The 14582-nt window shown below is 45.0% G+C and overlaps 1 protein-coding gene across 2 annotated transcripts in view; it reads left to right on the top strand.

The window, feature by feature from the left end:
- The window catches only part of ppp1r3ab (protein phosphatase 1, regulatory subunit 3Ab), a 69032-nt gene that overhangs the window by 38214 nt on the left and 16236 nt on the right, over positions 1-14582 (top strand). For both annotated transcript variants that reach the window (XM_078219887.1, XM_078219888.1), the window contains exons 2-3: positions 13574-13632; positions 13723-13844. In XM_078219887.1, the coding sequence (XP_078076013.1) occupies positions 13574-13632; positions 13723-13844 (181 nt within the window). The remainder of the gene's footprint in view (positions 1-13573; positions 13633-13722; positions 13845-14582) is intronic.

Genomic DNA, 14582 nt, shown 5'->3' on the forward strand with positions numbered 1-14582 from the left:
TCCACAAACCCAAGGTGATCAGCAAAGTCCAAAACAACCACAGCCTAGTGCCTCTGCTACTGAGACAACAGAGTCTGGAATCTCAGCTGAGGAAAACACTGGAAGTGATGCAAATGTGAGCGTGGCAGAGCCGACATCCACAGTTGAAACAACAAATTGTAGCGACCCAAGGTCCTGTTTTGATATGCACCTTTGTGAGACCTTTTGGTGTAACTTTTTAACAAGGGGCCTCCAAGCTTTATATAGCTTAGGGCCTCACCAAGTCTAAATCCGGCACTGTGTCCACTCCACGAATTGCACAGGCTTGATATTGCCCAAATCTTCTAACCGTTTAAGTTCAGTCTCCACCTTCTCATATAGTGAATAGGGCATTGCTCTGTAAAATTTTGATGTAGCCTCTGGATGCATCTAAATGTTGGCTTTCAAGTGCCGTATTTTGCCTAGTTATTCTTAAAATACCTCCTAGTATCTCAGCAGGAGGGGATGTAGGTCCCATCCATTAATATTATGGTTAGGTGCATTGGCCATGCTAAATTTCTCTCTCAGTATACCCGAACAGGCACCGGAGTGTGGCAACTACGGGATTTTCAGTCACTTTATTGCAGTGTTAATGTAAGTCTATTTGTGACACTAATAAATCAATAAATAGAATATTGAAAATTTCTAGCCAATTCAATCTCATTTCTTGAAACCAATCTTGTCCCTTCAAGCTTGGTCCTTGGCCCTCAACTACAATTAAAGGCAGTTGGGTGGAACTGTTGTCTGTAACTTACAGGTGCTGTTCTGGTTCCCAAATAGCCTCCCCATGTATGTCGCCAGCCTAGTTGCATTGTTTTTTAATCTCAAGGGTTGGACCACTCCCTGTAGGTATCGATAAGTTTGTTCTCCCACAACTGTGGCAGAGGCTCCTGTGTCTACCTCCATTTTGAGCAGACGACCATTAACCATCAGTACGATTGTGTTGGAAGCCACTTTGCCCACCTTAATATTATCCAACCTATATATAGCTGATTCTTCCTCAGAATTATTCCCTACTTTTTCTCTAGCACCAGGCAGGTCCTGTTTAGTCTCGTTCTTGCTTTTTATCTGCCCCTTTCCGCTGTGGGCATAACACACACCTTCCCTAAGCCTACACTTCTCCTGAGGGGGTGGGCTCCCCCACATCGATAGCATTCTTCACAGTTCTTGGTTTGTAGACCGGATCTCCTATATCTCTGCACTCTGTCTGGTTCTGGACTTCTTTGTTAAAATCTGCGCCCACATCCCTGGCACGACTGCCTTTAGCAGATTCCATCCAAACTTGGTGGACCTCACCGGCTTGCACACTTTGAAGTTCCACCTCACCTTTTTCTGCACTTTCCATAGCAAGGGCAATTTCTAATGCGTTCTTTAGGATTTTTTTTTTTCTGTTTCTGCCTACAGTTTCTTCTGTCTGACAGTATTATTCATCCCACACACTAGCCGGTCTCTCCACATCTCATTAAGGGCAGACTTTAATTCACACTGTGGCACAATGGGTAACACTGCTTCCTCCCACTGCGAGGGGCATTCTCCTTTGGTTTGCATGGGTTTCCTCCGGATGCTCTGGTTTACTCCCACAGTCCAAAGATGTGCGGGTTAGGTTAATTGGCCATGCTAAACTGCCCTCTTAACCAAGATGTATAGGTTAGCTGTAATAGCCATAGTAAAATATGTGGGGTAATAGAGATAGGGTGGGGATGGGGCCATTGTAAGGTACTCTGTCAGAGAGCGTCGGTGCAGACTCTAATTAGGGTTGAATGGTTCAAGAAGATTTATTTTAACTCACTGACTGCTGAATAGAAGTGCTTCCAATGACTTATACACAAGGTCTGCTCTGTCATTCTCTGTTGCAAATGGAAGTGCTCCGTTGATCCTCATTGCCAAATGTAATATCTTGGAAAGAGTGGTGGCCGCCAAGTGGAGTAACTAAAGAACTGGTTATTAACAGGAATAAGAGTGAGAAAAGTGCTCCCCATTACTTCGACTCCAGTCTCCAAACTGCTGGGAGAGGCCGCACTCAGCCCCAGGATTCGCATACTTAGGTCCAATTGGCCGAACGGGTCTCATGGCCCTCTGAAACCTCACCCCTTAAAGGGGCCCGCTACTACAGCTTGAGTATTTACCAGGCAGGTAGAGCAGTTGGACATGACATTGGATGATGAGTAATGCATTTAAAATATAATACACAATTCTGCAACTGCTTCATGATGATACGGCTGCAACTGTCTTGAGATGCTGAGTCAAATGCTTTGGTCAGGTCGCTAAGTGCAACGAAGAGTTCCTAGTGTTGTTGAATGATTGGTAGTAAGCTCTTCAATACTGCCATGCTTCAAGTAGAACTTAAAGTGTCTTTGAAGCATTTTCTTTGTTCCCCCCCCAGGAGTTGAGAAAACAGGACCTGGTGGAGTAGATGCTTTTCAGCTATCAAGGCACAATGTCCAGTCCATTGTAGTTGATTGAATTTTGCCTGAATGTTTGTGGAACTAGATTCAAGAAGAACATGAGTCTGTTTGATGAACTTCACATTTAATCTGGAGGATGTGGCAGAGGCAATGCTTATGGAATTTCTCTGGCGCTGTTATGTGTCGCTGATATACAGTTCAAGTCTCACTGCAGTCCAGGAGTGCGGTGACAACAACTGCTCAGTGCTGTAGGATTTCTGTTGACTGGTGGAGGTCTGTGTTGTCAAACATTTGCTGCCTTACTTTATAGAAAGCTTAGCTGGCTCAACTGATCCGGTGTTGGATCTCCTCATCAATGGTAACCTTTTGACAGAGGTGGCTATCAAGATATAAGGAGTCCTCATCACATGCCAGAGTCTCTCCTTCAACATATATGGCAGGTGGAATATTGAGTTGACCAGGTGTGGGTTGGTATACGAGTTTTGCTTTGGCAACTTTCAAGGTCAGGCTGAGTGTCTTGTATGCAGAATTGAAGAGATTGAAAGTGGTTTGCAAATCTGGTGCAGAGTGGGTAATGACAGTGCAGTCAATTGTAAACTATAGATTGTGTATGTTAATGATGGTCACTTTAATTTTTCCATGAAAGGAGACTAAAGGTTCATGTGTTTTCTATCTGGGTGGCATTCAATACTCACACCAGATGGCAGATGATCGTTGATGACTGATAGGCAATTCACCTCATCAATGTAATTTATCTGGATTTTTCAAAAGGTGTTAGGTAAGGTGTGCCGTAATAGACGAATGATAAATTAGAGTGCAGAGCTAGGAAGAAGTTGTAGAATGGATTGCTAGCTGGCTTCAAGACAATGCAAAGAGTGTGAGTAAAGTATTGTTAATCACAGTGACGGAGGGTTGGTGGTGGTGTTGGGGTCATTGCAATTTACAATTTACATTAACGATTTGGATTTAGGAATCAGAAATACAATTTCTATATTTACTGACGACACCAAATTATGAGGGGGGGGGGAGGTGGGTGGTGGGTAATAGATATGGAGGACTGCAATAAATTACAGGATGTTAATAACCTCGCAGAATGGGCAAATAGCTAACAAAAGTGAGAGTCTCGGTGCGGTAGAGGAAATAGGTCTCAAACTACAAACACACCAGTCACTAAAATTGCACCACAAAATTGCTGGGCATTTTTAAAAAAAACAAATCAGAAACTAAAGCTTATTTCGAGAGGGATGGAATTGAAAAGAAAGGAAGTTATGCTAAATCTGTATCAAACCTTGGTTAGACTACACTTAGAGTACCGTGGACACGTCTACAGTTCTGATCACCATATTATTAAGAAGATTTAGAAACATCAAAGAAGTTGCAAAGAGATTTACAAGGCTGATAGAATAATTGTGAGGATTTGATATCATTTCAAGAAAGGATGAACAGACTTAAGGGGGTCCTAAAGGCGATCTTTAAAATTAGGAAAGGTTTTGATAAAGTGGACACAAAAAGAGTGTTTTCTTTTGTGGGAAAGGCATTACTATCAATTTAAGATAGTCACCAAGAAATCCAATAGGAAATTCAGAAGAAACGTCTTTGCCGAAAGGGAACCAAGAATATAGAACTCACTACCACAAAGAATGGTCGAAGCAAATCGTATAGTTATACTTAAGGCGAAGCTAGAGAAGTGCATGATGGAGAAGGAAATAGAAGATTATGCCAAGAGATTGAGATGAAAAGGAGGATGCTGGATTGAAATAAAAACTTTGGCAGGGATTGTTAGGGTCGAATGTCCTATTTCTGTACCATATATTCTGTGTGATCCTATTTATGATAGATGGAAGAATTGAGAGACTTCATTGTGCTGATTTTAACACAGGGTGGGATTTGGGAAGATGGAGCTAATAGAGCACTAAATCTTCTTCCTGCTGACTTTGATGTGTCTGGGTGACTGTAACTCCTGTGCCTCTGGTTAACTGACTGCCCAAAACAAACAGGAAATGACAGTTTCCTGTCGGTGGGCATGGACGTTTGCATGGCAGCAAGCCACTGCCATCACCAAGGTGAGGTTGGCAAGTGGGTAGATCGTGAATCACAGAATCACACCATGCAAAAGCAGCCGTTCCACCCATTGAGTCACCCATTGACACATAAGAAACACCTGACCAACCTACTTAATCCCATTTACCAGGACTTGGCCCATTGCCTTGAATGTTAAGATGTGCCAAGTGCTCATCCAGGTACCCAGGCAATGCATTCCAGGCCGTCACCACTGTCTGGGTAAAAATGTTTATCTTCACATCCTCCTGCCCATCACCTTCAACTAAGGGGAACAGCTGCTTCTTATCCACCCTGTCCATGCCTCTCCTAATCTTGTACACTTCGATCAGGTCAGCCCTCAGTCTTTCCTGCTCCAAAGAAACAAGTTCCCTACAGCTTCAACATGATCTCCCTGCTTTTGTAATCTATGCCTCGATTGAAAAAGGCAAGTGTCCATATGCTTTTTCACCACCCCACTAACATGCCCTTCCGCCTTCAGAGATCTATGGACAAACACGCCAAGGTCCCTTTGTTCCTCAGAACTTCCTAGTGCCCAGACATTCATTGAATATTTTTGTGTCAAATTACTCCTTTCAAAGTGTATCACCTCACACTTTTCAGGGTGAAATTCCATCTGCCATTCATCTGCCTATTTGACTATCCTGTCTATATCTTCCTGTAGCCCAAGACACTCAACCTCACCATTAACCACCTAGCCAATCTTTGTGCAATCCGCAAACATACTCATTCTACTCCTCACATAGTCATCATTTATATAAATGATGAATAAAATGGAACTCTATGGTACGCCACTGGACACTGGCTTCCAGTCACTAAAGTAGCTTTCTGTCATCACCCTCTGTCTCCTACGTCTAAGCCAAATTGAATCCAATTTATCAAATTACCCTGTATTTCATGTGCATTTACTTTCTTTATAAGCCTCCCATGTGGGACCTTGTCAAAGGGTTTGCGGAAATCCATATGAATGACATCAACCACACTACCCTCATCTACACACTTGGTCACCTCCTCAAAAAATTCAATCAATCTTGTTAGGCATGATCTCCCTCTGACAAAGGCATGCTAACTATTCCTGATCAAACCTTGCCTCTCTAAGTGGAGATAGATTCTCTCCTTCAGAATTTTCTCCAATAGTTTCCCTACCACTGATGTGAGACTCACTGGTCTGTAGTTCCCTGGTTTATCTCTACAACCCTTCTTAAATAGTGGAACCACATTAGCTGTTCTGAAAAAGAGTTTACAGAGTGTCTTATGGAAGATAAAGAATTGGGTGAGGGGCAGGGGAGCACTGAGAGGTCCGGGCTAGATGAAGTTTCATCTTTCCTGTGGGACCCCTGGAAGCACTCCTGGCCCGACAAGGAAAGTAAAATAAAAAATAATCTAAAATGTTCCTAGATCCATTTCTGTCTTCATATGTCTTCCCTGCTCAGGCCACAATTAAAATTATAGCCATGGACAACTGGTGTTAATGGAATCTGATCCACTTAATTATAAAGATTCTACTGGTTTTAGATGGTTGTAAATTGAATACAGTAAAATTCATGGGTTTTTTTTTAGTTTATTTATTAGTGTAGGCATACATTCACACTGCAATGAAGTTACAGTGAAAATCCCCTAGTCGCCACACTCCAGCGCCTGTTCCCCAGGTACACTGAGGGAGAATTCAGCATGGCCAATGCACCTAACCAGATCATCTTTTGGACTGTGGGACGAAAATTGAGCATCTGGAGGAAACCCACGCAGACTTGGGGAGAACATGCAAACTCCACACAGACAGTGACCCAAGCCAGGAATTGAACCTGGGTCCCTGACACTCTGAGGCAGCAGTGCTAAATACTGTGCCAACTCAACTTACGATTTTATTGTCCATGTGTTTGGTTTCCACTTAGAAAGTGAGATTAAAATTAGCCCAGTGTTCCAGTATCATTAATATAGCAACATTTTAAGCCTCACATATATATGTTTTTTGCTCTAAGATATTTTAGCTATGGTGGAGAATTATCAGAAATCTGATGCCATTGTTCTTGATGAATTGGAAGATGCACCACTTTATATAAAGTAACAGTGACTGGAATTCTCTGATCTTGTAGCCCGTCCGCCACTGCCAGCGAGAATGGAAAATTTGGCGCTCAGCCAAATCTCCATTCACAGCAGGGGACCGGAGTATCCCAGCCATGGACGAAGTTGGGGAATCCCGGTCAGTGTCCGTGCTGTGAGGGATAACATGCCAAATTCTAATTTTGTTAAGTTATATTCCAGGATTTTTATTACCATTTCACAGATTAAATTTTGAATCTACAACTTTGTCTAACTCATTGAAGTTAATGGAAAAAAACATGGGAAGGTGGACAAAACATATTGTGGATTCACTAGCATCCATTTTGCATTGCTGCCCAAGATAAATTCATATCCCAGTTAAGCATGGCATTGAGGATATCCCTTGTGGAATAAATGATCATGCTTCAACTAATCAGTCCTGACTTTGTACAACTGGCAACATACTGGACAGAATTCTTGTCCTGGAATTGGAAAACTGTCATCCAGAGAACTGTCAGCTCACCACTTTGCATCATGTCGTAAACAGCCATTCAACCCGATCCTCAAAGGAATGAACAATTCCTGCATGAGCTCACCATCCAATTAAGGATGATGGATGTGCTGGAGGGCCAGTTGGAGGCTCTCCAACATGAGCCTGGAATTCTCCCATCCTGCCCACATCTGATGGCCGGCAGCAGTGGAGAATCCAGTGGGAGCGGAAACGTTGAAAACCCGCTGGCGTTTGAAACTGTATAGTATTCTCCCAATGGCAGGTTAATGGTGGATCGGTTCTCCCACTGTATGGTGGTGTGAACGCTATTTGCATCTCATGAATTCTCATCAAAACAGCTGCTCACTGGAATTTCATCAGGCCTTCTGATCTCGCGTCAGGCCTTCCAGTGAGAAATCATGCCAGCCTCAATCCCATTTGAAAATAAGTGGCATTCATGAAGCAGACCTCATTTCGCTCGAGACTCTGAGGTGAGTGCAACATAAATAGCCTAACTGCCATACGCTGCATCACTCCTGTTGTGCTGAGTACCACTCCACTGGGGCAGACCAGTTCCTGCTCAGCTGCCTGCCAAGTTGGTCTTTCTGGACAGGACTGTGCTGCAGGACTCTTGGACTTTCTACTCCAACAGACCAACATGGCGGGGGGGGGGGGGGGGGGGGGGGGTGGCTGACATTGACTAGGGGGAGCGATGTGGAAGGAGGTCTGTGCTTGGTGGGGGCGGGGGGGGCACGATAGCTGGCAGAGGTGCAAGGAGGTGGTTGAGGAACAATGGAAGGCGGGGGAAGACCAAGGGGAGGAAAACTGGACCCTGACAAGGCAACATGAAATGCTCACAAACAAGAGGGTCAAAGCTACACCAAATTGTTTACTGGAAGGGGATGCATGAGGACTCTAGATGAGGTCGGTAGAGGTCCACATGGGGCATGGGTGCCTCGCAGGTGATGGGTTTGGTGGGGAGGAGGGTGGGTGAAGGGGGGATGGTGGAATGTCCTCAACAGCAATAACTGGGTACAGAATGTCTGCAGGGATGATTGCTGGAGGATAAGGACTTCCCACTTACAGTGGTTGATGATTCCAGTGCTCCATCCTCAGACTCATGGCAAGGAGATATACAACACAACTCATGCTACCATACACACTCGTGTAGAGCAGACCATAGGACATCTCAAAATTTGATTCTGGACCGCTCAGGTGGCTCTCTGAAATGCACCCCAGACTGGGGTGATCATTCCACATGATCACAGTTTGCTGTGTCCTTCACAATCCAAAGATGGGTAGGTTAGGTGGATTGGCCATATTAAATTGCCCCTTGGAGTCTCTAGTGGTAGGGGGAGTAGCAGGGTAAATGCATGGGGTTATGGGGATAGGATGGGGAGTGGGTGGGCCTGTATAAGGTGCTCTGTCGGAGAATCAATGCAAATTTGATGGGCCGAATTACCTGCTTCTGCACTGTAGGGATTCTATGAATTTGGCTATGCAAAGAGGTGAGCCCTCCCCAGAAGGACAAGAGGATGGAGTATGTGCAACATGACAGATAGGATGGTAGTGGTGTGGAAGTGTCTGTGAGAGAATGAATCTTGATATGGACGAAAAGAAATTGGTTTAGGTTGGAGGGTCACAGTTTTTTTTTTAACTGGTCGGTGCAACATCGTGGGCCGAAGGGCCTGTTCTGCGCTGTAATGTTCTATGTTCTATGTTCTATGTTCTATGTCCACTGCTAATGCATCTATCATATCTGTGAAGAGAGTTATTGTACATGATGCCACACTGAGAGTTGATCGTGGTGGGAGCTGAGAGAGGTGAGAGAGATCTTACCCTGGCTGAGTGGATGAAATCATTCACCCACTTCCTGCGCTGCATGGTGCATCTGGCACAGTTGCCACTCACGATGACCTTCTGGGCAATGGCTTCCCAGGCCAGAGAGGTGAGGTTGGTGTGCTTTCTGGAGCCTTCATTTGTGTAGCGGACATGCTTCCAGGCTCCTTGAATTAAGACCTCGAGAGCATGGTGGTTGAATCAGGGTGCAGACTTCTTCTGAGGTTTCTGACATTTTGCCTCTGGATTCTGGACATCTTGCATGGTCTTGTGAAGACCGGTGGACTGGAGAGAGTAACATGAGTTTGCTGGGCCTGCTTTTAAGATGGCGCCTGGACCTTCGAACCCACTAGCTGACAGCAGGCAGACGAATGAGCTCCTGAACCACCAGGTGATTTGGAGAGATGCTCGTGCATAACTAGAGGCTCCAAGTACAGAATCGGCTGCAAGTTGACACCATTCAGACCAGTGGGAAGAGTGCTGCCAGGATCACCTGCCACTGCATTTCGAACAATAAATGGAGAATTCCGCTCAGAGTGGCAGTCTATCAGCATAGGTAAAGGAGAGATAGGATACGTCAAGATGGAGGTGCCCACACAGCAACTTAAAAATTCAGCTGCCAGAACATTATCATGGAGGGGGTGCCCTTACATAGGGCAGAATCATCCACAGCTGTGGCAATCTTTCCATATTGGCACCGGGGCGGGTGGTTTCTAAATATCTCTGGAAGCCTGGCTGCCCGTTCTTCTGCCGGGAAACTGCCTTCCGTCATCGGTCGTGTTTCAGCCATTACAGTGGGTCTGCCATTCCGCACTGGAGAAGGTCCTTAATAAGTCCCTTAGTTCCCTTTATAAGTTACCCATCACTACCGTGGCCCAGGTTGGACCACTTTTGAATGCTGCAGAAGGCTGCAGAGTACAAAGCAGTACTCTTGATTGAAATTTTCAATTCATTTGGGGCAACAGATGGATAGCTATTTAAGGTGAGGCAGTGGCGTAGTGGTATTGTCACCGGATTAGTAACCCAGAGACCGCAGGTAAGATCTAGGGACCTGGATTCAAATCCCACCACAGCAGATGGTGATATTTGAATTCAATAAACAATCTGGAATTTTAAAAAGTCTAATGATCACCATTGTTGATTGTCGTAAAAACCCACCTGGTTCACTTAGGGAAGGAAATCTGCCGTCCTTACCTGGTCTGGTTCACTTAGGGAAAGAAATCTGCCGTCCTTACCTGGTCTGGCCTACATGTGACTCCAGTGCAGTTGACTCTCAAATGCCTTCTGAAATGGAGGGCAGTTAGGGATCGGCAATAAATGCTGGCCCAGCCAGCAATGCCCACATCCCGTAAATGAATGTTTAAAAAAAGCTGGAGAGAAACTATTTCCTCTGATTGGAGAGATGTGGAGGACTTTGGAGGGGGTGGGAAGATCTAAAAATGAGAGCCGTGCCTTTCGGGAATCAAACTCCCTTCGACAAATGGCAATTGATGCCCGATCAATGTTCGATTTTAAAACTGAGATTGCTAAGATTTTGTGAAACAGAAAGGTAATAATGGACATGGAGATATATTGGACAGGGTTTTACGACTAGTGGGCCTGAATTATAGGGAGAGATTGGTCAGGCTCGGACTTTATTTCTTGGAACGTAGGAGAATGCGGGGTGACCTCATTGAGGTGAATAAAATCATGAGGGCCATAGATAGGATGAACACACATAGTCTTTTTCCTGAGGGAAGCGGAATTGAAAACTAGAGGGTATATGTGTAAGGTGAGAGGGGAAAGATTTAAAAGGGCCCTGAGGGGCAACTTCTTCATCAGAGGGTGGTGCGTATATGGAATGAACTGCCAGAGAAAATGGTTGAGGCAGATTCAACAGCAACATTTAAAAAGCATTTGGATAAGTACATGGATGGGAAAGGATTACAGGGATATGGGCCAAACGTAGGCAATTGGGACTAGCTGAGAGGACTCCATGATCAGCATGGCCTGGTTGGGCCGAAGAGCCTGTTTCCAGGCTGTATAGCTCTATGACTATGCCTCCATGACTCTAATTGGGAATCCATCTGTGTGGTCACGTCGGGGTACAACCCCACACAATATCCCAGCAAGTTTTCCCTGAATTGGCCAGTTAGTGGTCACTCGCTGTCCAATTAACAATTCTCGAAGCTGGAAGACCAATAAGAAGCCCTCTGGCTCAGAAAAATCTGCGGCCTGCAGTTCAGGTAAGAAAGAGAGATGGTGTCTCCATCCTGTGCTGTCATCTCAGCAACATTTGAACCTTTTAAAATTTCAAAATGGTTACAGCTGCCAGGCAACCATTGTGGAGGGAGAACCCCTTTAGAGGGCAGCCTAGCTGTGGCCACGTACCACAATGGTCTGGTGGGTACAGAGGGTCTCCAAGCCTGATTGGAGTGTTGCACTCTCGCACAGCCCAGTCTGCCAAAAAATTCAGTCAGCCTTTGTTAGTTGGCCTTAATTGGTCATTTAATTACCTTAACTAGCTGCTTGTGAGTGGGTGGCCTTAAGAACACTTTTCAACTCCAGAGTTCCGCAGCCAAATATAAGTTAACATTATTCCACGATGAATTCTGTCAACTTTATCAGGTAGGGTTTACGACCCTGAGTCCTGACCTCAGGAAAATGGCTTTGATGCAGGATGGTGTTGGCAATCCAGGTTGTCAGCACACAACATGAATCCTTGCTTGTGCCCACCTCTGTACCTGCCCTCAAATGGGGGCAGAAACTCCTCCACCAGGTAAATCACAGATCAGGCCATTTTAACACATCAACGGTAATATAAGGGAAGAAGAATAAATCTGTTCATATTATCCGGCACTGCGCGTGAATAAGTTCCTTGTAAGCAGCCTGTCTACGATCTAGGCTGATATTGTGTCTCCCCCATGATTTGGCTAATTGAAAGTCCATTATATTTTGACAAGCTGACTTTTAGGAAGCTTTATAGTTAATGCTGTCTCACCTGACACTTGGCAACAGAATGTTGAAGAGACAATTGAGACTTGAACAGTGGAAGGGGTTTAACTGAGACTCACAGAGCTGCAGATGACAAGTTTATCTCCTTGCTGGATATATTTCATGTTAATATCATCAGCATCGATTGCAGTACTCTGCTTGGTATTCATGAGAGGTGGAAATCAATTTTCAGTACTAGAGGGAGTTTGTCACATTGAACCTGGAGCCAATTAGACCTCAACTACTCGACGTATGGTTTAAACTGCACTGAGACTATCAAGCCAGGAATGTGTTTAGATTTGTGGCAAATTGTACCTTGGGTTTAAACGTATTCTTAGACATGATGATGCTATTTTCCTCTTTGTGAAGCAAAGCAGAAGCAGGACCAGAATTCTGCCTGCTGCTTTGGCCCATCGTAAATTTAACCCATTTTCCTGGATGCAAGGTCAATTGGTATGCAAGGCAGATTCTATGGTGCCACAGTGGTGAGCACTGCTGCCTCACGGCACCAGCGACCTGGGTTTGATTCCCGGCTTGGGTCACTGTCTAGGTGGAGTCTGCACGTTCTCCCCATGTCTGCGTGGGTTTCCTCCAGATACTCCGGTTTCCTCCCACAGTATGAAAGACGTGCTGGTTCGGTGCATTGGCGATGTTAAATTCTCCCTCAATGTACCCGAACAGGCGCCAGCATGTGGCGGCTAGGGGATTTTCACAGTAACTGCATTGCAGTGTTAATGTAAGCCTACTTGTGACAGTAATAAATAAACTTTAAACTTCTTGTCAGGAGCCTTGCCACCAAGAATGAGCTTGCATTGCAAGTCATAGAAACTGAGGAGGGAGGTGTGTGGGTTGGTGGCAGGGTGGAGCCGTGCTGTAATATCAAAAGTAATGGCCAGGGGAAGCAGAGCAGCCTTAAAGATAGAGAAACATAGTCACTTTATAGGCCTCATCCTCCATTGAATTGGGGCCTTACCACTCGTAAAGCTAGTCGACAGCCATTTTCTACCAAGTGGTTCTGGGGAGCAATGGGAATAATGGTAGTTGGAAGTAAAATGGACCAGGAAGCTGCGGTCTGTCCTGTTTACTGAGTTGACAAGGAAGGGGCAGTCTGCAGTGATCCTAGAGGAATGCAATATGGGTCTCCTGCATGGACAGCACAGTGGCACAATTGTTAGCACTGCTGTCTCATTGCACCAGGGACACGGGTTCAATTCCAGCCTCAGGTTACTGTGTGGAGTTTGCCCGTTCTTCCCATGTCTGCATGGGTTTTATCCGGGTGCTCCGGTTTCCTCCCACTCTCCAAAGATGTCTGGGTTAGATTGATTGGCCATGCTAAATTGACACTTAGGTAGGCTTTTCCGGCCGCGCTCGCCCCAAGGCTGGAAATTCTCACCCAAGATCAACGGACCTTGGAATGGTCTGCCCCCATCCACTATGATTCCCATGGTGGACGGGATGGGAAAATTCCACCTTTAGTGTCAGGGGGATTAGCAGGGTAATACGTGAGGTTATGGGGATAGGGCCTGGGTGGGGTTGTTGTTGGTGCAGTCCTGATGGACAGAATGACCTCCTTCTGCATATAGAAATTCTATGATACTATGTAGGATTACAGCAAGGAATCCAGATCACAACATATTTGGGAAACTCTAGTTAAATAACATCCTTAGACTGAAGCCTGCTTTGGTTCAATTTTATTCAAGACATTTTGTGATATTGTTCTTATAAATTATGTCATATGTTTTCTTTAAAGCAAAGAGATCCTGGAAACCTTCTCTGATGATGGCTCTACAATGCTACCACATAGTGAAGGTATAACTTTCTCCATTTTAAACTGCATCGACCTTTGACATAACATTGCTGCTGATGGTAAGTTACTGATATTGTTCTGGATTTACCCAGACACAGATCAACAGGCAACCAGAGAGGCCATTTTGGAAACCAACACATTTTCGCAATGGAATACGAAAAACCTGTTTGACAAGAATACAGGAGAAAGAAGTAAACAAGAATCAGACATGCAGGTATGGAATTTTCATTCATTGGTCATTGTAAATTGTGCTTTATGTTTACATTTTGACCCAGTTTGATCTTATTTGTTGTCTTCAGTTGGGATAGTTAGCAAAGGAGTATTAACTTCCTCAACGACTTCGACACTCGCCTGCAGACTTTCGCAGAGTTGGGTTGATTCCGAAACCATTAAAAAATGGTGGATGGGACCCGATTCCAGAACTCCTGCCCCTCCCCCCACTCCCGGCACCAGCTGCATTCACCAGTGCAGGAAAAGGATGCGGGTAACAAGCCCTCACCCTACACATCCGACCTGGCCAGTATCAGGGACCAGGAGTGGGGGGATAGACATCCCATAGCCCAGCACAGTTTTCGTGGAGTCCTAATTTTTGTGGAGTCGGGCCTGCTTCTCCATGTGTTGTGGTTCACAGCCCCTCAGAGGAGCCTTGATTCAGGAACATTTTGAAAGGTAAGATTAAAAGGTCTTACATATACCCCATATGCCCCTTCCATGCCATCCCATGCTACCCATGATGTGGAGATGCCGGCGTTGGACTGGGGTAAACACAGTAAGAAGTTTAACAACACCAGGTTAAAGTCCAACAGGTTTATTTGGTAGCAAAAGCCACACAAGCTTTCGAGGCTCTGAGCCCCTTCTTCAGGTGAGTGGGAATTCTGTTCACAAACAGAACTTATAAGACACAGACTCAATTTACATGAATAATGGTTGGAATGCGAATACTTACAACTAA

This window comes from Mustelus asterias, chromosome 9 (assembly GCF_964213995.1).
Source record: "Mustelus asterias chromosome 9, sMusAst1.hap1.1, whole genome shotgun sequence".
NCBI classification, from domain to species: Eukaryota; Metazoa; Chordata; class Chondrichthyes; order Carcharhiniformes; family Triakidae; genus Mustelus; species Mustelus asterias.